The sequence below is a fragment of the Pipra filicauda genome, unplaced genomic scaffold (genome assembly GCF_003945595.2).
Source record: "Pipra filicauda isolate LSUMZ 115617 unplaced genomic scaffold, ASM394559v2 scaffold152_size1767362_pilon, whole genome shotgun sequence".
NCBI classification, from domain to species: Eukaryota; Metazoa; Chordata; class Aves; order Passeriformes; family Pipridae; genus Pipra; species Pipra filicauda.
Window position 1 is genome coordinate 1,109,000 of NW_024104018.1, and position 21,456 is coordinate 1,130,455.

General features: G+C 43.1%; 1 protein-coding gene across 1 annotated transcript in view; it reads left to right on the forward strand.

Moving 5' to 3' along the window:
- The window catches only part of KIF5C (kinesin family member 5C), a 70,396-nt gene extending 49,210 nt beyond the window's left edge, over positions 1-21,186 (forward strand). Inside the window, exons 14-26 of the mRNA XM_027721044.2 lie at positions 626-832; positions 1,709-1,855; positions 4,339-4,527; positions 6,492-6,609; positions 7,297-7,373; positions 8,414-8,523; positions 9,408-9,509; positions 10,131-10,191; positions 10,691-10,762; positions 11,268-11,372; positions 14,019-14,235; positions 15,330-15,443; positions 19,392-21,186. Of these exons, the coding sequence (XP_027576845.1) occupies positions 626-832; positions 1,709-1,855; positions 4,339-4,527; positions 6,492-6,609; positions 7,297-7,373; positions 8,414-8,523; positions 9,408-9,509; positions 10,131-10,191; positions 10,691-10,762; positions 11,268-11,372; positions 14,019-14,235; positions 15,330-15,436 (1,512 nt within the window). The 3' untranslated portion in view covers positions 15,437-15,443; positions 19,392-21,186. The remainder of the gene's footprint in view (positions 1-625; positions 833-1,708; positions 1,856-4,338; positions 4,528-6,491; positions 6,610-7,296; positions 7,374-8,413; positions 8,524-9,407; positions 9,510-10,130; positions 10,192-10,690; positions 10,763-11,267; positions 11,373-14,018; positions 14,236-15,329; positions 15,444-19,391) is intronic.
- The last annotated feature ends 270 nt before the right edge of the window (positions 21,187-21,456 follow it).

The window sequence follows — 21,456 nt, forward strand, 5'->3', positions numbered from 1 at the left end:
TCCCTTAGCAGTGTGCAAAGAGTAGATTTAATAAGTTTTACCAGTTGGAAATACTCACTAGTCTGTGTGAGGTCAGTATTTGCTTCTTCAGTTAATCTTCTCCCTCAGCAAATATATGAGCAGCTAATCTGTCTTCAGCATCGTGCCTCAGATGATAACTGAGAATAATCATCTTAGGTTTGCTTATCAAAATATTTCTTTAATGCCCCAAGGTCTCTGAGGCTGCCTCAGAGAGCCCTTTCCCTTGGCTCAGTTCAAAGCTCTGAGTCTGTGTTGAAACATTTCACTTTGTGGTGTTTTTTGGTCCTCGCCGCAGCACCGTATTGAGGGCAGAGGATTTCTTTGGAGCTCTGATACTGCTTAAAATAAGTTTCTCTGCCTCAGTCTTGTGTCATAACAGGATTTGATAAAGATTTCGTTGAAGTTCAGAGGTTTTTTTGTGCTTCCTTCAAATACATTTATGCTGAAACTGGTGCTGCTTCTGGCAGAGCAGCAGGATTTCTTTGCTCCTGCTTTCTCTCTTGCACACACGTTTTCTCTCCCTCTGTCTCTTCTTGCTCTTTCCAGTGTTGCCTTTTGAGTGAGCTCTTGGGTGACTTAATGCTTCTGTGATACTTTTTTCCAGCTTTTGGCCTCCACTAGGAGGGATTATGAGAAGATCCAAGAGGAGCTGACCCGTCTGCAGATCGAGAACGAAGCGGCGAAGGACGAAGTGAAGGAGGTCCTCCAAGCCCTGGAAGAATTAGCTGTCAATTATGACCAGAAATCCCAGGAAGTGGAGGACAAAACAAGGACCAACGAGCAGCTGGCTGATGAGCTGGCACAGAAGAGTGTAAGAGCAAATTGTTTGAAGTGTTGGTTCCCTCCTCACCCCCCCAAAGATTTCCACGGGGGTCCCCAAAACCTGTGTCGTGGTCCCCCAGCAGCAGTCAAGATCCACATTTGCTGATGCTGCTTGTCTCTCTTCTATCTTAATTAAACAATAAAATAAGGGTAATGCAGGCACTTCTCTGTGGAAGCTGGTGGCAGATTGTGGCTCTTGCAGCCCCTGTGCTTTGCACACTCTAACAGTGACTGAAATGAATGTGAGCCCTGGCCATTCTGTGTTTTGGGTGTTTAAAAAGTCTTATCGTGCCAAGAAGGCTGTGAAAATCTGCTTTATGCAAATGGCAGCATTCTGGGTTTTTCTGGACTCTGTACTGAGAGGCAGGGCATCTCAAGGAAGGGATCAGAAAAAATAAATCAGCTTTTTTGGCTGATCTTAAGGAAAAAATCGGAGGGAAATCAAGATTGGTTTATTAGCTTAATGCATCCTTTTCCCTTAATTCATTACACAAAGTGATGAAGCTCTTGTTAACAGATATATTTCATTAAAGACTTTGTTATCTACTTCAGTAGAACAGATTAGTATGAAATCCATTCGAAAAAATTGAATTTTATATCCTTCTATACCTATTTCTCGGTGATTAACCTTCTCTGATGTATTATGCAAATAAGATTCTTACTGGATTTGCTACATTTAATACATGTAAAGTAGCCTTGGTAGCAAGTGAGTTGTGAAAGGGGATTATGTCAAGGTGGAAGGGGACGTGTCAGCACGTTGTGCCACGGGCACGTTCAGGAAAATACAAGACAACACCATGTAACCCAAATGCCATGTGAGAATTGGTGGGAGAGGAGGGTAACTCTTCTTTTTAAACCTTCTCAGAGTGCCCTGACAGCGACCCAGAGGGAGCTGGGCCAGCTGCAGGAGCTCAGTAACCACCAGAAGAAGAGGGCGACAGAAATCCTGAACCTGCTGCTGAAGGACCTGGGGGAGATCGGGGGAATCATCGGAACCAACGACGTGAAAACAGTGAGTTGGTTTTGCTGCTTGTCCCCCACACCTCCTGCAGTGTGAAAATGCTCCATCTGATCGTGGAATCACAGGATGGTTTGGGTTGGAAGGGACCTTAATGATCATTTCGTTCCATGGGTGGAGGCATCTTCCACTAGCCCAGGTTGCTCCAACCTGGCCTCGGACACTTCCAGGGATCCAGGGGCAGCCACAGCTTCTCTGGGCAACCTGGGCCAGGGCCTCCCCACCCTCCCAACCAGGAATTCCTTCCCAATATCCCATCTAACCCTGCCCTCTGGCAGTGGGAAGCCATTCCTTTGTCCTGTCCCTCCATGCCTTGTCCCAAGTCCCTCTCCAGCTCTCCTGGAGCCCCTTTAGGCCCTGGAAGGGGCTCTCAGGTCTCTCTGGAGCCTTCTCTTCTCCAGACTGGACACCCCCAGCTCTCCCAGCCTTAGCAGAAGGTTTCCAGCCCTTGGAGCATCAGTTGATGTGGAATATGTGGATCCAGCAGTCCTTCTCCCAGGACACTGCCATGGAAGTCCTGGCTGGAGCTCTTTGTCTGGCTCAGTGTCTGGACACACAGTTCCCACAGTTATTCCCAGCTCAGTGTTTAGACCCAGACTAGTGCAGCCCATCTGTGGGTTGATGCACTGATTAATGGGGCTCTGAGTTCCCTCCAAAACTATTCCCATGCAGCCCCACTCCTTTCTTAGCTGGCACGGCTCAGAATTCCCAGAACCTGAAACAGTTTTATTGGTGGGATTTGGCATCTGGGGTGGCTACTTTTTGTTTAAAGGTTGGTGCAAATTTTGGGTAGCTCTGCTTTGAGATTGGCCTGTCACACTCCTGTGGGAGATAAATAAAATTCCAAGTTTCAGAGGAGATATTTCTATGGTCCGTGCTAAATGGCAGTGATGAAATTTTTCCCTGGCCTGGAAAATCTCCCAGGTGATTAATAACCATCTTGCCTGTCCATTTAAAACCACGTGAAAAACACCAATGATTAAAACTTCATAAGAAATCCATTTTAAAGACGTATGTGGATTCCTTGCAATACACTCATTTTTCTTGCTTTTAGTTGACTTCTTGCTGACGTCCTGCTCAAGCCCCCTTTATTTAGCAGGATGCTCCAGCCTGCTCCTGCTGCAGAGGACACAATCCCTGCTGTCCCTGTGGTGCTGCAGATGCCAGGAGCAGCAGACCAGCCTTTGGCAGATGTCACAGCAGCCTCTGGTGGCCGTTGTGACAGGGACAGTGAGAGAAAAACCTTCGAAAATGGAGGCAGAGGCAGCGAGATACAGATTTTTATATAACTAAGATGTCAGCGTTTTTGAGGACAGCTGTCAGCGTAAACAAGGCCAGATTGAGAAGTGTTTGGAAGAATAATTTCGAATTAGTTGGCAATTAGCATCTTCTCCAAGTGTGTCTAATTTCAGGCCAGACTGAGAGTTTTGGAAGCAGTGTCATTTTTTTAGGCTTTTGGGGATGCAGCACATGTTCCCTTCCCCTTGGCAGTGCTGGGGAAAGGTGAGAAGCAGATGAAGTTCATCCCTGTGCTTGCTCAGGGAGAACCTGCACAGCCAATCTGTGGTTACAGGAATTCAGTAGCTGAAGAAAAATCACAAAGAGAAAGACAACGTGTTAAGCCAGTGAAAGAAATTATGTATAAGTAGAATTATACTAATATTTAGAGATGAGAGCCATTAGTTTTCTCTTGCCAGGTGATTTCCAGACCCCTGTGTGTCTTACAGCTCCTCATGGAAGAAGCACAACCCTTCCAGAGGGGAATTCTTATAGGAGTGCTTTGAAAATGCTCTTCAGCTTTTTGGAATGGTGAAAGAAAGAAAATTTCCCCTGCTGGTGACATGAGAATGTTTCTCCAAAATACACTCTTGCCATGATGGTGGGCTTGATTCTTTTAGGTGTTGAACCACTGGGTTCATAGAATCATGGAATATCCAGAGTTGGGACCCACAAGGACCATCCAGTCCAACTCCTGGCCCTGCACAGACACTCCAACAATCCCACCCTGTCCCTCAGAGCGTTGTCCAAACCCTCCTGGAGCTCTGGCAGCCTTGGGGCCGTGCCCACTGCCCTGGGGAGCCTGGGCAGTGCCAACCACCCTGTGGGGGAAGAACCTTGTCCTGAGATCCAACCTAATACCTGTCAAACTACATGATACACATACACACATATATAAAAAACATACTAGATAAACACACAAATCAAATCAAGAACTTCAAAAGTCCTCACAAAAGGTGTCTACTTAATATAATAAGTGGTCTCTGCTTTGCAGAAACACTCCAGTTTTGATTTTTTGTCCTCATTTGGGGCGTGAATATGAGTTGTTGTACATTCTCAGAAATTCCCACATAATAATTAACATCCCTCTCCAGAGCCTCTTTCTGAAATGATATGTGGGCTGTCAAACTGTCCCAAACCCCAGACCGAGTCTCTACCCGGTTCCCGGAGCAGCACAGCCCAACTTTCTGTGTGCTCAGTTGGCAGATGTGAACGGGGTGATCGAGGAGGAGTTCACCATGGCCCGGCTCTACATCAGCAAGATGAAATCCGAGGTGAAGTCCCTGGTGAACCGCAGCAAACAGCTGGAGAGCGCCCAGATCGACTCCAACAGGAAGATGAACGCCAGCGAGAGGGAGCTCGCCGCCTGCCAGCTCCTCATCTCACAGGTGGGGCTGTTCCTCCCCGCTCCCAGGCCTCCTTCCTGCCTTCTCCCGAGCTTTGAGGGCTTCCTCAGCCTCTTTCCTCGTGGAATGTGTGTGCTCGGAGCGAGAAATGAGGCTTCAGGGGGCAGAAGTGTCTGTTTTGTTGGGTTTTCTCTCCCTTCTCCCGTTCCTCGCCCTCAGTGTTTTTCAACACATTCTGTGGCGAGATCGTGTCCTGCTGTCCTGAAGTGTGTTTTATGGAACAAGGCTGAAAAGGCCGTATTCCTCACCGTGAATTTGTATGGGATTTCCATGTCTATTTATATGGGATTTCCTTACCCTGAATTTGTATGGGATTTCTACACCTGTTTATGTGGGATTTCCTCACCATGAATTTATATGGGATTTCCATATCCATTTTCATGGGATTTCCATATCCATTTTCATGGGATTTCCATATCCATTTTTATGGGATTTCCTCACCCTGAATTCGTATGGGATTACCATATCCGTTTTTATGGGATTTCCTCACCCTGAATTTATATGGGATTTCTGCACCCATTTATGTGGAATTTCCTCACCCCAAATTTGTATGGGATTTCCATATCCATTTTTATGGAATTTCCTCACCCTGAATTTGTAGGGGATTTCTACACCCAGTTATATGGGATTTCCTCACCCTGAATTTGTAGGGGATTTCTGCACCCGTTTGTATGGGACTTCCTCACCCCGAATTTGTATGGGATTTCTACACCTGTTTATATGGGATTTCCTCACCCTAAATTTGTAAGGGATTTCTACACCCAGTTATATGGGATTTCCTCACCCTGAATTTGTATGGGATTTCTGCACTCATTTATATGGGATTTCCTTACCCTGAATTTGTGTCTTGTATCATCTTAAAAGCAGCCTGAGAGAAGAAGCAGTGACCATATTGTTCACTAGCCAAACCTTTGGAGAGCTCCTCATACCTGCTTTGTTAATATGCTGCCAAGATAACAAGGCAGCAGTATATGAAATAAAATGTTATGGAAAACTGTATAGGATGGTGTAGGGGGTTGGCCCTGGCCAGACACCCACCAAAGCTGTTCTATCACTGCCCTCCAAAACTGGACAGGGGAGAGAAACTCTAATGAAGGTTCATGAGATAAGGACCCAGATCCCTCACCAAATACTTCACAGGCAAAACAGACTCATCCTGGGGATAATAATTGAATTTATTGCCAACAAAATCAGAGCAGGATAATGAGAAGTAAAACAAATGTTATAAACACCTTCCCCCACCACACCATCCTTCCCAAGCTCTACCACCTCCAGTGATGCTGGAAGATGGGAATGGGGGGCACAGTGAGTTCATCACAGGTTGTTCCTGGTGCTGCTCCAGTCAGAGTCGTTCCCCTGCTCCAGGGTGGGATGTTTCCCATGGGAGACAGTTCTCCATGAGCTCCAATGTGAGTCCATCCCACTGGAGACAGTTCTCCATGAGCTCCAATGTGAGTCCATCCCACTGGAGACAGTTCTCATGAGCTCCAACGTGAGTCCATCCCACTGGAGACAGTTCTCATGAGCTCCAACGTGAGTCCATCCCACTGGAGACAGTTCTCATGAGCTCCAACGTGAGTCCATCCCATGAGAGACAGTTCTCACGAGCTCCAATGTGAGTCCATCCCACTGGAGACAGTTCTCACGAGCTCCAACGTGAGTCCATCCCATGGGAGACAGTTCTCACGAGCTCCAACGTGAGTCCATCCCATGGGAGACAGTTCTCCATGAGCTCCAATGTGAGTCCATCCCATGGGAGACAGTTCTCCATGAACTGCTGCAACGTGGGTTGTTTTCCACGGGGTCCATCCTTCAGGCACAGCTCCAGCATGGGTCCCACACCAAGGGGACTCAAGTCCTTCCTCCTTGATGTGGGACGGCACCTGAATTCCAAGGAAACAGGCCGTGCTGCTCACATCTCACTGCTGTTCTCCTTGTCTCCACAGCACGAAGCGAAGATCAAGTCCCTCACAGACTACATGCAGAACATGGAGCAGAAGAGGAGGCAGCTGGAGGAGTCCCAGGACTCTCTCAACGAGGAGCTGGCCAAGCTACGTGCTCAAGGTACCACTCTGGGCCTTGTGGCCACGATTCCTTTTAGCAACTGTGTCCTAGAAAATTCCGTGTTGGGTTTTAACGATGGGAGAAATTAAAAAAAAGAAAAAAAACACACGAATTCTTCAGCCAAACAGCACCAGGCAATCTTGCTAAATGTTCTGTAAAATTGTTAGAGGTCTGTCTGATTTCAGTTGTCCCTCTGGCAAACTCCATTCCAAAGGGAGCTGCTTCCCTTAGGTGTGCAAAAGGTGTGTCCTTCCCAGCTCCTGTGCAGGATCCAGATGATTTCCTTTTAAGGATTGCTTGCTTTTCCCCTTCATTTAATGTGGAAAACGTGTATCTATCAAGAGCAATTCTTGTAGCTTTGCTGAGCTACTGTTTTATGTAAAATTCCATCACTCTGGATTTCTGCACAAGGGATTTTCTCTGACTGAGGGAGCAGCAGGTGGTGACAAGACTTTTTTTTTCTTTTAACTCCTCCTGCATTGTTAGAACAGAATTTTTATTCTGTTTCCTGCTCTTCCTACCCCGCTGATAAGAAATGACCTGGTTCTAGAGGCACCATTCCCCCAGTGAAAGCAGAATTGGGATAAGTGGGATTATAAAACAGACAGGCATAGGTTGGGAAATGGCTGGATGTAGCATGTCTTGGAATTGTGTGGTTAGTTCTCAACTGTCTCCACCTTCAAACAGAAAAAATGCACGAAGTCAGCTTCAAGGACAAGGAGAAGGAGCATCTGACCCGGCTTCAGGATGCAGAGGAGATGAAGGTAGTTTAACACTGCAATTTTAGAGGGCATTTCTCAGTGAGATCCTTCACCCAGCTGATAATTGGGGTGTAATTTTGCCTTCCTCTATTAAAAATTGTATTGATTCACCTCTAAGTTACGCTCATTTTTTGCTGGGGGGACTCTGCTGAAAGTCAGTTTGCTCAGGAGTGAGTCAGGATGCTGAGGTTGATGTAATTTAGGTACTAAGAGATTTGATTTACAAAGAGGCCACTTTCCCGAAGTTTGGCAAGAATTCTGACTATCCCCTGGAAGTAATAATAAAATATAAACCTGTTTCCTGGTATTTTTCCTCTGGAATGTAAAGAAGTGTTGGCAATGTGTTGGTTCAATGGGGTTGCAAGTTGCAGACAAGGAAAAAAAATAGACTTTTTAGAGGTTTGTCTTCTGCAGAACTTTTCCCTCTGTTATAAAAATTTAAAGGGATTAAAGCAGTTGTACAGTTCTTCCTTACAGCTGGAAGAGAAAAAACAAATCTTTTATTAGCAATTTAAAGAGGTGCATTGGGTTTTTCTTACTGATCTTAGAATTTAAATTTAAATAACAATTTAAATAGCAGGTCTGTGGATACACAATTTTCAGAGGTGGGAGGAGGGTGGTTTGGGTTTCACTTCTGTCACAGGCAGAGCTGTTTTTTTCTTGGTGAATAGGCAGGTGAAATAGAGCTGTACACATATTTCCTTGGTGGAAAAAAAGAGGTGAAATAACAGAGGACTGGTGTAAAATCAGTGTCATTTGTGGCACTTGATATTCCAGGCCCCTGACTTTCACTGGTGGCAGTTTTTGCAAGGAAATGAGCAGAAATTGGTGTACATCTGTTGCTAAAAACTGAATTAAATGCTCGGATGAGCAGACACACAGTTTTTAATCACAGAAAGATATGCCAGGCAGATTCCTGAGTTAACTTGATCTGATAATTTCCCCTCAAATCCAGAGGAACAGGTTGATTTAGGGGGCAGGTGAGAAGGAAGCTCAGCTGTGTGTGCCTGGATTTGTTTCATACCCGGCTCTGGTGTTTGCAGAAGGCCCTGGAGCAGCAGATGGAGAGTCACAGGGAAGCCCACCAGAAGCAGCTGTCCAGGCTGAGGGATGAAATCGAGGAGAAGCAGAAAATAATTGATGAAATCAGAGAGTATGTTCACTCCTTCCATCACCTTCTCCGTCCTGTGACACTGTAGGGATGTTTTGGGGTTGCTTTTGTTAGTTTTAATGGATGTTTATACGTAATATTCTGTCCCTTACATGTTTATTCTGTCCTTGCATGCAACAGCCAACCCTGTAGTTATTTTATGGGGTGGATTACAGTCCCTACTTCTTTAGTGGGGAGCTTTAAGTCCATAAAATTACAGAGAGGAAAAAGGAAGAGTCATGTTAGGCCTGCAGGTCAGTAGGTAAGAGGAGCTTGGAGGAGAACAGATTTCAAGAGATCACAGAATCATTTAGGTTGGAAAATACCTTTAAGGTCATCAAGTCCAACCACTACCAAAGCCACCACTGACCACGTCCCCAGAAAGGTTTTTTGGGGGCCTCTTACAGCAAGTGCTCCTGTCACAGACTTTCTGAGGGACTCAAATTCTCCCATTTTCACACCCTTAATATTTCCTCCTGACCCACCAACGTATCTGTTAGTCAGATACTCCAGCCCTTGGACAGTGGAGTGTTTTGCTCCTTGTATTCTTCTTTTCCTAAAATCTAGGCAACCCTGGTGTAGTATTTATTATTTTATCGTATTTATTGTGTGGCCAAGGACTAATCATAGGGAAAGGAGGAACATGAGGAAGCAGGACAGAAAGAACAGGTTGTGTCCTTTAAGGTAAAGGAAACAAACCACTGATTTTAGTTCTCCGGTATTTTAAAATATCGTTCTTAGGATTCTTTATGCTTATTTCTTTCAGAATTTTTCAGTAGAGAGTTACAGCTTTTCTTTCTCTGTCCAACCCCACTTTGTTCATGGGGATTTACCCGTTTTCTGGGGTTCAGGCCTGAGCTGTACTGACTTTTCCTTTCTCGTTCCAGCATGAATCAGAAGCTGCAGCTGGAACAAGAGAAACTGAGTGCTGATTATGATAAATTAAAAATTGAGGACCAGGAAAGAGAAATGAAACTGGAAAAGCTCATGTAAGTCAAGAGTTTTCTCATCTGGTGTCCTTCAATCTCTCAGTATGATCACAGGAAATGTGCCAGTGAGAGGCATTTGTGTTGCGATATTCACATTGAAAATACCAACTTGCAGCATTAATAAATGATTACCAATTGCTCCGTTATTTTTATATCAAAGGCTTTTTAGTAGTGGGTTTGATACTTACCCCAAAAGATTTTATTAGAGCTCTGATTTTATAAAATATCACAGCAAGTGTTAAATCTCTCATTCCTTAACGAACAGCAAAAACAAGAAAAAGGCTGAGGAGTTCAGGTGGGGTTTTATTGATTTTTTTTTTTTCTTTGTTTTGGTTTGATTTTTTTTAAGTAATAAATCAACTGTCTGAGTAAAAAACCCTTTCCTGGAAATGAGAGATAAAAATTTCATGTGAGGACATAAAAGATGCAGGTGGTGACTCAGCCCTTCCACGGGATAAAGCTGCATATTTGGGGCAGTCAAAAGCATAATTACAGATGCAGAGATGTGCAATTTGCTCACATTCTGCAGATGTGCTACTCCAGCTGAATGCTGTTTGATTCTCTTCTGTTTAATATGACTTCAGCATCTCTGATTTGTGTTCCATGTTGTGATCTTTCTAGACTGCTTAATGATAAAAGAGAACAAGCAAGAGAAGACCTTAAGGGGCTGGAGGAAACAGTGGTAGGTCTTAATTACACTTTATTGAGCTTTGTCCCCAACATCTGTATATATACCCAGATGATATATATATATATATATATTGATTTTTGTATAAACAGCTTTTAACTACTCAAAATAAAATTAAAAAAGGGTTGCTCTTCTTCTCTTCAGTCTGGCTATGGAGCTGGATGGGGTTGGGATGAGCTGGCCTTTCCTGCACGTGGGTTAGTGTTTCCCTCCAGTCTGGGGTAAGGTGGTTATTTTGCTGAGCCTGAGGAAAAAAAAAAAACCAAAACCACCAAACTGGGAAAACCTAGATTTTGGCCAAAATTTTAAAAGCACTTAAAACTTCTGAAGTGCCTGTGAGTAATGTATTTGCTAAAGAGAGAATCCAGAGCTCTCTCCCCTCCTATCAACTAAAATCCAAGGAGAACTTTTACACCACAGTATCTACTGTATCTTACTGAGGGATTTTTTAATTTTTTTTTTTTTAATGGTTATTTTATTGTTTTTATTCCAGGCAAGAGAACTTCAGACTCTTCACAATCTGCGCAAACTGTTTGTCCAAGATCTTACCACCCGCGTTAAAAAAGTGAGACTCTGCTCCTTTTGAACCCAAATCTTGCCTTTTCCTTGCAGTATTCTTGTGATCTGCTGGAAGCCCTTAGTGCATGTTGTCACCAAATGGGATATTGTCTTTTTTTAACAACAGGGAGAAACAAGATTAAAACTACTCTGCTGTTTGTGAGCTTTTATTTGGTCATCATTCGTTAAGGACTAGTCTTAGTTAAGCAAATGAACCAGTCCAATTGAGTTCAAATAAAAATATTCTCAAAGATGGTATTAATGGGCACCAGAAATCATTCAATATAACTTGATTTTCCTATTCAGGATCCCCCCATAACTGCTCACTAAGAACAGTTTATTTTTTACGTAGCGGGGAACGCGGTTGTTAAACATCAAATGAACAGGCTAAATAATTTTAATTTGGGGCTCTGGAAGACTTTCCTGCCTTTGAGAAGCTTAAATTTCCCAAAGAGCTGAGCTTGCTCTGGAGTTTCTGCCTGGCTTTGCTGAATGCTGAACTCTCTGTGCAGAGTGTTGAACTTGACAGCGACGATGGAGGTGGGAGCGCCGCGCAGAAGCAGAAAATTTCCTTTCTTGAGAACAACCTGGAACAGCTTACAAAGGTTCACAAACAGGTAGGGGCTCCCCTTCCCTTCTCCCCTGCTTCCCTTCTTCCCTCCCTCAAACAAAAAATACACTTTTTTTTAATGTTTCCAAGGATAATTTTGGCGGGTGAGCTGCGCTGCCTGAGGGAAAGGTACCCACAGGTTTTAACTCCCAACTCCTTGGTGTCAAGAGCTGGTGTGAAGCTGCTCTTCCCACCACCTGTATTTCTATGAATGTGTGAAATAAGCATTATTTCCTCCATGAAAATAGACTTTAGCTCGTTTTTGGCACTAAGAAATACGTAAAAAAAAAATAGCTGTGTTTTTTTTTTGTGTATCCCAAATTTTGACTCCTGGGCTAAAGCTGCTCAGGGGCACCTCGGAGGTGACTCGAGGGGGTTCAAGGAGCACAGTGTGAAAGCAAAGAAAGGGAGGTTTTCTGGGCAGCTGAAGGGCTGGTGCCTCATTTGTGGGCATTCCACCCCTCCTTCATGGAATTCCTGTTTCACAGAATCCCAGCCTGGTTTGGTTTGGAAGGCAGTGCACTTTTCTGAAACTGTATTAGTGAGACATACTCTGAAATTCGCTTTATTTATTCCTTTGGAAGTGCCAAGAGGCCAAGTGGTGCTGGGACCACGACAAGTGTCCACTAAGATTCAGTAGTTTGAGATTCCCAGGGAACAGATGGTTTAAAGGCCTACTTTCTAAATGTGGAAATTGGGACATGTTGGAGGAGTGTCTTTTTCTTTTGCCATTTTGCCTTTTTTTGCACTCGAATCACGCATCTGCTGCCTTTCAAATCCGCATTTTTATAGCTCTCATTAGTCTGTATTTACTCAAAACCAACTTGGAATCCACAGCTCTTAAGAAACTTAGAGGGAAAAATGACATTGGACTTGACCTGACTGTGCTGCCATCCTGCTCTGATTCCATATCATCACTATTTCCTAGGACAAGGGTTCAACACTTGCAGAAAAAGCACATTGTGACAAGTTTTTTTAGCTTGTTTGTGTTTTATTTCAGCCCTGAGCCTGGCCCAGCAGGTGTAAAACATTTTGATTGTCAAACAACGTGTGAATGTCAGTCCGTGCTGGTGCTTTACTGTGTTATTAATGTGGTGGTTAAACCACTTTTCACTCTAGAAAAGGGAGGATCACTCCTTTGGAGCAGATTTCTGCTGACTTCTAGCACTGGTTTAATCAGTTCAGTAGAAATTGTGCTGGATTTTTCTGACTGTTTTTATTTATTAAAAGTCAATCCCCTCTCTCTTGGCTGTTGGTGCATGGAAAGTCAGATGTTATTTAGATAATTGATAGACCTCGCTCAGGTTTATATTAAACTGAGGAAGTGCATGAAGTCAAAATTGCATATAATCACCATATTTATAGCTACAGAACCTAAAAGTGATTTCTTAGTGAAGTTTCCAATTTCTTAGTGAAGTTTCCAATTTTCCCACATGCCTGGGGAGGGAACACACAGGTGAATGTGTCAGAACCATTTGAGATGATGAATTTTGGACGGTCCCCAGTGTTGTCTGTAAGGCATATTGAAGCATTACTATTTTGAAATCACGAGGTGATCAATTATTTGCAAAATATTTCTGTGTTCTGAGCAAATGTAGAGCTTCTGCTGCAGCTGCTGTAAAGTCTAGAGAAGCAGATATGGCAGAAGAGTGTCCTGAAGTGACAGGTTTTGTCCTCAAGCCCTCACCCTTCAGGATCAGCTCTGTGAAATTTTGTTGGATGGAATAAACAGTGGCATAAACTCTGTTGTTCTTTGACTTTTCTGGAAGATTTAAATGAATCTCACACCTCAGGCAGACAATTGTGACTAAAACTATGAAGTTTGGACAACTCTCTCAGGGTCATGGTGGGATTGTTGGAGTGTCCTGTGCAGGAGATGGAATTGATGATCCTTGTGTGTCCATTCCAGCTCAGGATATTCCAATGATTCTAAACTTCTCTTTGAAAAAAGAATATTTAAGTGAATATCACACCTCAGCCAGACAAATGAACTGTGTGATTAAAACTGCAAAGTATGGACAACTCTCTCAGGGAGACACAGTGGGATTGTTGGGGCTGTCCTGTGCAGGAGATGGAATTGAGTGTGTCCATTCCAGCTCAGGATATTCCAATGATTCTAAATTTCTCTTTGAAAAAAGAATATTTAAGTGAATATCACACCTCAGCCATACAAATGAAAAAGTATGGACAGCTCTCTCAGAGAGACACAGTAGGATTGTTGGGGTTGTCCTGTGCAGGAGATGGAATTGATGATCCTTGTGTGTCCATTCCACCTCAGGATATTCCAAGATTCTAAATGTCTCTTTGAAAAGAGAATATTTAAATGAATCTCACACCTCAGCCAGACTAATAAAATGTGTGATTAAAACTACAAGGGATGGACAACTCTCTCAGGGAGACACAGTGGGATTGTTGGGGTGTCCTGTGCAGGAGATGGAATTGATGATCCTTGTGTGCCCATTCCAGCTCAGGATATTCCTCAGTCCTACATTTCTCTTTGACATAAGCTTTTCCCAGTCATTTCTGGGAGAAACCTGCTTTATCCACAGCCCGCGAGGCGCGAAGAGGAACCGGCGGCGTTTTCGGCCTCTCCTTGTCGGAGAACCCTTCCCGCGGTCTCTAACGGGCCCTTTTGGACATTCCTTTCCTGCAGCTGGTTCGTGATAATGCAGATCTTCGTTGCGAGCTTCCTAAGCTGGAAAAACGCCTTCGAGCTACGGCAGAGAGAGTTAAGGCCCTGGAGAGTGCACTGAAGGAGGCCAAGGAGAACGCCATGAGGGACCGCAAGCGCTACCAGCAGGAGGTGGATCGCATTAAGGAGGCCGTGAGAGCCAAAAACATGGCCAGGAGAGCACACTCTGCTCAGATTGGTAAGGCCATGGAGCTAAAGGGTTGCCCACATTCCTCGTGGTCGGCGTGCTGGCTCGGGTTTAAGCCGAGCTCTGAGAGCAGCGGCGGAACCGCGGGGGCCGCTTCTTCTCCTGGGATCTTCAAAGGCTTCACTTTTTAATAGAATCTGCCCCACCTCAAGTTTAAAGAGCCTCTGCTATTTAACTCGGTAAATAAGTGGCATAATGGGGCTTGTGTGCCCTTCTAGTGACCTGAAAACTTGTCTCCTTAAATTAGTCTCTTACTTTCTTCCTCCTCCCCCCACGCTCTCCCTTTCTGCTTTCATTATTTCCTTGCCTTTCTGGACCTTGTCCCTTTCTCTTTCTTTCCCTTGATTACTCCTTTTTGTGATTTAATTTGTGGCTGTGCAGAGTCAAAAATTCTTCCTGTGTAATTCAGATGCTTGATGTGTCTCTGTGCCACAATGTGTGCCTTCCTGGACCTTGTCCCTTTCTCTTTTTTTTTCCCTTGATTACTCCTCCTTGTGATTTAATTTGGGGCTGTGCAGAGTCAAAAATTCTTCCTGTGTAATTCAGATGCTTGAGTTATCTGTGGCACAGTGAGTGCACACAACCACGGGGCGGTCAAGATGGGGCAATTTTAGAAATGATTTGTTGGGATTGATGAAACACCAGGGTGATGGTCTGGGTGGTGATGCAAATACTGGTGGTTTAAAACCAAAGAGAGAATCAGGCAGCACACAGTATTACCTGTGTGGGAAACCATCGACAGCTTTGTCTTGGCGTCTTCTGGAGTGATATAAATCCTCAAATTGGACATGGGAAGTGCATCACTGCCCACCAAGTGGCCATGACTCCTCTGTGTTGCCCAGGCAGCCCATAACCTTTGGAGATCCCAAGCATGGGAAGGCTAAAGGGCTCTGTCCCAAGCAGAAGATGGATGTGTTGGCTGAGGGAGGGAATGCCGTGTTCCGCAGAGCTGGATCACAGACCCCTCTGCCAAGCACAGCGCCGTGTTTGGGAACAGAGGGGTTTGTACCAGAGGAGAAGGTGAGGTGGAAAACCTCCTGTGAAAGCTGAATGTGTTGTTTGGTTCCCTCTTTTTCCCTGTGCAGCCAAGCCCATCCGCCCTGGCCATTATCCAGCGTCTTCTCCGACGGCTGTCCACGCCATCCGAGGGGGAGGGATGTCCAACTCCAGCTACTACCACAACACCAAATAGGCGAGAAGTAAGACCAAAATACCTTCCTCATCTGTTCTTCACTGATCACCCACTCCCCTACAGTTGAGTCTTGCTTTCAGCAGACACACAGTGTATTTTTTCCGTTTTTAGTAGGAGTCGTTTGCTGATATTTAAAAAACTACTAATTGAGTGCCTGTTAGAAAGGTTTGATTTTAATGACTTATAAGTTAAGACTTTTTTAATAAACTATAGTCTAGTAAATCTGTACTGAAATTCCCACTTGGAGGCGTGAAACTCATGTAGTAAAAATAGAGTTCCAGAGGTTCCTTCTGCCAATATCATTGGCTGCTTTCTGTGCCATGAAAGTGTTTCCATGTTGTGATATTCCAGCCTGGGGCAGGGGTAGAGCAGCACCAATTTGAATGGCACAATTTGGGAAACATTACTTTTGTTTCTCTTGCTTTGCACTCTTACTCAGGTCTCTTTTAGAAAAGAAAATAATTTAATATTTTACTTTAATTGTAAGGGCTTGAGGATTTCTTCTGAGCAAAAAAAATCTCTGGAAAGACGAGCAAGATATCCCCAGGAGACTGTTTCATGGACTCTAACCTCCCATTTCCTTCTTTAAATGCTGCTTATCTGAGAGATTTTTATATCTGTGTTATTTTAGATGATCACTTTATGTCACAGACAAGCCAAGAGCTGGATGGTGGTGCAGTGAAAAGCACCCAGGGCACTGCTAATTTGTCCCTCCAAGTCTGGCTTTTTCCCCCTCTCCTTGAGGCTTAATTCTGTCTCATGACTCTCCTCTGATGGTCTGTGGTTTCGTGGAGGCACTCAGCATTCTTGGGTGGTTTTCCCTTTATTTTGGGAATGCCTCACGTCAGGCCTGCACGCCAAGCATCCATCACAGCACACTCAGGCTCTCTTTGTGCTGGGGGATTGCTCCTGCTCATTGTGTTTTCCCTGGAGCTTCAAGCAACATATTTTCTCCGTGGGTAAATTAGGGCAAGGCTTTGCTGAGTGGTTTTGTGCATTAGTTCAGTCTGAACTGAAAGTGGCTTTTCCAGCTCACAAGTGAGGTGCCTCTGTCCATCTGCTCCATTGCATTCCCACCTCTGGGACTGAGGAAATATTAAAATATTAGTAAAACACTTCTAAACTTTCATTGCAACAGCTGCTCTGGGGCGAAAAAAAGCTGCTATTTGCCTAAATTAAACTTACTTTTAATATACCAACTGCTGTGAAATTAAGTCAGGCTCAAACAGGCCACACATTAGGTACAGGCACATGTCAAGTGACCAACCTGATTAGATTAATAGGAGCTATTAATTAAAATAAAACTAGATGGGTTTATAAGACTGTGGAAATCAATAAAAAGCAATCAGAAGGCACAGAATACCTGTCAGATATTTTAGATGCTGAAGGTGGTGCAGGATGAGCAGATTCAGGCCACACTTGGAACACATTGCAGAGGAGCTCATGGAAAGTGAGGGTGGAGGAAAAAGAAGAAGGAAGACCTCAGAAAAAAAAATGGATAAAGTTATGGATTTATGGTTTCTGAATAAAATTAGAAAAATTCTGAAAAGCAATTCCCCAGAGGCTGGAATGAAATAATTTAAACAGTGTGCTGTAGATTTTTCTGCTCACACCTAGAAGTAAGTCTGGGAGATGTAGTCAGGTAAGGCCAGGCAGTGATGGAAGAAAGTCAGTTCTCATCAGTTTTGGTCCTTTGGTTTAGAAGATTATTGGCAAATTGCAACTATTTCACTGCCAACATTGGGAGTATCAGAGTAATCTGAATTTTGAGCTGTTTGGATGAAAACCCAGGGGTCTGAGCAAGAATGTTAATAAAGGTACTGCTTGTGCAGGGAAAACTTTATCCAGATTATCTCCAGAATATTGTTGAGACATTCCTTTTGAAAGGTGCAGTTTCACACAGCTGGAATTAGATCAGAACTTCCTTTTATATTCATTTAACAGTGGTGAAATAAAGGTGGGATTTCTGTACCAACATTTGCTGTCAAACCATCCCCATTTCTGGAATGACAACTTTATACCAGGATGAGGAGAGATTTATCTTGCATTCATTCATTATTCACCACAAAGATAATAGACATTTAGTGCTGTTAGAATGATCAGTAATTATGATGGATTGACCCAGCAGCAGATGGAAGAGAAAGAAATGTGGGGTGTTAATAAAATGTGCTCCTGGAATTGCACATTGCTGGTCTCCAAGAGAGAATTCCTCACTCTGTCCGCATTGTAGATGGTTTTGGGAATACAAGTGCAATGATTTTGTTGCTTTTAAATATATTCTTCAGCCTAAATTTAAAAGAAAAATAATTATTTTTGTGAAGGGATGTGTTTTGACAACACTTCAAAGAGCAGTACTCGATGGCTGTGCATTAATTTCCTGTCACTGTGTATTGTCATATTTAAAGCTCTAGATGGGGATAGTTACTAAATATAACTCAATATCTACTCTACAGAGTGTAGATTTCAAAGAATTTAAGTTTTTTCAAACAATGCCTGGACTTCCAAAAGCAAAAATTGTGGTATGCATTTGTTGTTTTGACTCCTTTTCACGCTGCCCCACAAAGTTTAGGCCAGAAACTGCACAGAATTCTCAAATTCACTATACAGTCTGGGTTTATGTGTTGGTTTTTTTTCTGAATCATTAAAGAGAAACTTAGTTAATAATCAGTTTTAGAAGTGGAAATAAGCATAAAGGTGGTGTCTGGGCAAACCTGAGTGTCCCTTGCAGTGTCTGGTTAGTGGCTGCCAGGCTGAAGTGGATAATGGGGCAATTCTATGTTGAATTTTCGTGCTTAAATATGTGGCCAAATCAGTGTTAATAGAAATCAGCTCGTTTTGAAGTTCTGCCTTCAAATTCAAGATGAATAAATATTTTTAATCCAGCCAGAACACTGCTAATGCAGCCAATAAGATGCATAAATTAATAACCATCTGGTTTCCTATAAGGTGTTAATAAAGAGGACAATTAGGAGCCAACTACAACTCCCAACATTAAATTTAGGGCAAATTTAAAAACACTGATGCATCAATATTTATGTATTTATTTTTATAACTTGATCTTGAATTTGGACAAGGGTTTTTTTTTTTAATAACTGTACAAGAAAATGGTTCATTGAGGATCCTTGTAAGGCTGGTTTTGTATCAGTGTATCCAAAAACATTCCAGGCACATTCAGTTGCTTACGTGGTGTTTTCCATATGAAAAATGTGGGGGAAAAAATCCAATTAAAACCCAAGAGCTTTTAAAAGTATGTATGTGGAATGTTTTGTGATCAGCTTTATGATTTGTAACTTTTATAAAGGTGAACCAAGCAACCTTGGCACTTGGTCACGTGCCTTGGACTTTGCTTCTGGATGGAATTATTATAAATTAGTCAGAAAGATGCCTGTATAATGTGCATATGTAAAATTATATACTATAGTGTTATAGCATTAGATTGGATATTATCTATAAAATACTTTATACATATTTATAAATGCATATTTATTTATATATATGTGCACATATATATATATATATCAGGAAAGGCTCTCTGTCAGCACATGTAGAACAGAAGTATTTATATTTTTTCATGCCTTTGTTTTATGTTTTTCAAACACAGCTGCTGTTACTTTCCTTATTGGTACATAAGATAGGCACAGATCTGCTCTTGAGCACATCCAGTGGGGAGAAAAATCCCATTAAAGGAACAGAAGGATTATAGGGAAAAAAAAAAAGTTAGGCCTTTACAGTGTTTAGGCAAGACAAACTGCCAGGTTACAGGTGGTAAAGAATTAGTGTAAATCAAGAGAATTGGCACATTGTGACAAATTCCTAATTCCATGAATTGTTCCCATGTGGCTCCGTTCGTCGCCGTCGCGGAGGCTCTTTGGTTGCTGGACGTCACCTTTGGGGTGATCTCCTTCCTAACCCCAAAAATGGGCTAATTTCCCTTGCTTTCTGCTCTCTTTGGCAGGTCAGTTCCACTTAAGCATGTTAAGGACTGTCATTAAGTCACTAGTTTCTTTTCTGCCCCTCTTCGACCCGACCCACATCCCGTTCATCCTGCGCTTCCTCCGGCCGTCGGCAACGCACCGGTCCCAGGTACCCCGAGCTTCGCAGGACCTCCACGTGTACAGAAGTGTCCAGATCCTTCTGCAATGTATTGGACATTCCCATCTCAGTAAGGATTAGGGAGTCTGCCACTCCGAGCCCACCTTGGCGCTGGTTTAGGTTGGCGCTTCCACACTCAGAGCGATGCTTTTTTTTTTTTTTTCCAAGTCCTCCGTTGCATCGGTAAATCCCGACTTCTGGCATCAAGGAATTAATTATTCACTGACCAAGTGCCACCAAAGGCAGGTGATTGTGCTCTGTCATGACTGATTTACTGTATAATATACATATTATTTTATATTTTTAGGGGATGAAAATGTGCTGCTATATGGTTTTCGTTTTACTTGCTTTACATTTTCAGAAGGAAATTTCCCCAAAGAACCATTTGTAAAATCCCGAGGGAACAAAAAAAAAAAACAAAAAAAAAATAAATAAAAATCTCTGGACTGTGTAAAATAACCTTTATTGCAGTACCTGGTAAAGATCAAACGGGATGCAGAGAAATCTGTTAGTGTAGAGCTAGGATTTGAAGTTTGGTAGTTCCATGAATATTATCTGTGTGACCTATTTTAAAATTAAGATCCGAGCTGCTGCTTGTAGTTCTCCCGACGGTGGTGGGTTTTCCTGGAGTGTGTTTGTGAGCGTTGTTCCCTAGGAAGTTTTGAAGGCTTTTCAGAATGCGGTGGAAATCTTGTCTAGGAAAATCTGACAAGTGTTTCCCCCCCTCTCCTCCTCCTTTCCCCTTCCCACATGCCTTTGGGAATTCAGATCCCGGAGGGAACATTCCCCGACCAGAAAGGACATAGCTTAAAGGAACAAAGGAAAAGAAAATCCCCCAAATCCCAGATACTCCCTTAAAAAATTAGAGAGTCCAAAAGGAGGTGAGAGTTGTACACTCGAGCTGTCCTTTGCAGGCCAAATTTGGGAATACATTTGCAGGGATGTGAGGAGCACATCCCAAGGGGAAAAGAATGTTTTTGTAGGTCACTGTATGCAAATCATCCTACGGATGGTGCTCACCGAGGTAAGGACGAGCCTTTCCTGGATCTCTTTTTCCAGCCAGGCAGCAAATTCCCATCTTCCCAGCAAGGGGGCACTGGAATCTCTCCGGGAAGGTGCTGCTCCTCCTCCTCCCTGCCCGCACATTCCTCCCGGGGCAGGTGACACGGTCGGGCTTAGGGAAGCCGGGATTCCAGGAAGGTTAGGCCGAGCATAGCCCTCTAGTCTTCTTTTGCAGACCTTTGCTCTTATTTAATTTGAGATTGGTTGGTTGGTTGGTTGGTTGTTTTTTAATTTCTGAACCTGTTTGTTAGTAAGAGTAGAACTATTCAGTTACTTAGAGTGTATTTTGGAAGATTGTGAATTGACTTTAGATATTTTTTTTCTACTGAAACTAAGTTGTTGCAAAGTAAGTTGGGACTTAATTTAACTGTTTTGGTTTTTTTTTTTGTTGTTTGTGGGTTTTTTTTAATGTTGCACTATTTTGGGGAGCGTTTTGCTAAACATATTTAATGAAGCTGCAAATTTGCATGTATTTAATTTATTTTGTATTTTTCAGAGTTTTATATTTTCTTTCTTTACGTGCATGTGCACTGCCAGAAGAATGAACTGTGAACTTGCCATATGCAATCTTGAATAAAATCACTAATCCACAACTACTCTGTGCTATCTTACCAGCTGCTGGGAGCTGAAGTTTCTACTCTGAACTAATAATCCTCTTGTTTTGGTTCTGAAACAGCTATTTTGGGAAAGATACCAAACTTATTTGCTGTCAAAAGATTTTTGTGTCGTAGGAAAACTTTTTGTTCTGTCTTTTGAATTGGGAGTTTGGTATGGAATTGTATTGTAGATGCAATATTAGCTTAAAAAAAAAGGTGTGAGTTCCTCAGAGCATCACCAGGGCAGTTCTGGAGGGCAGTTCTGAGAGC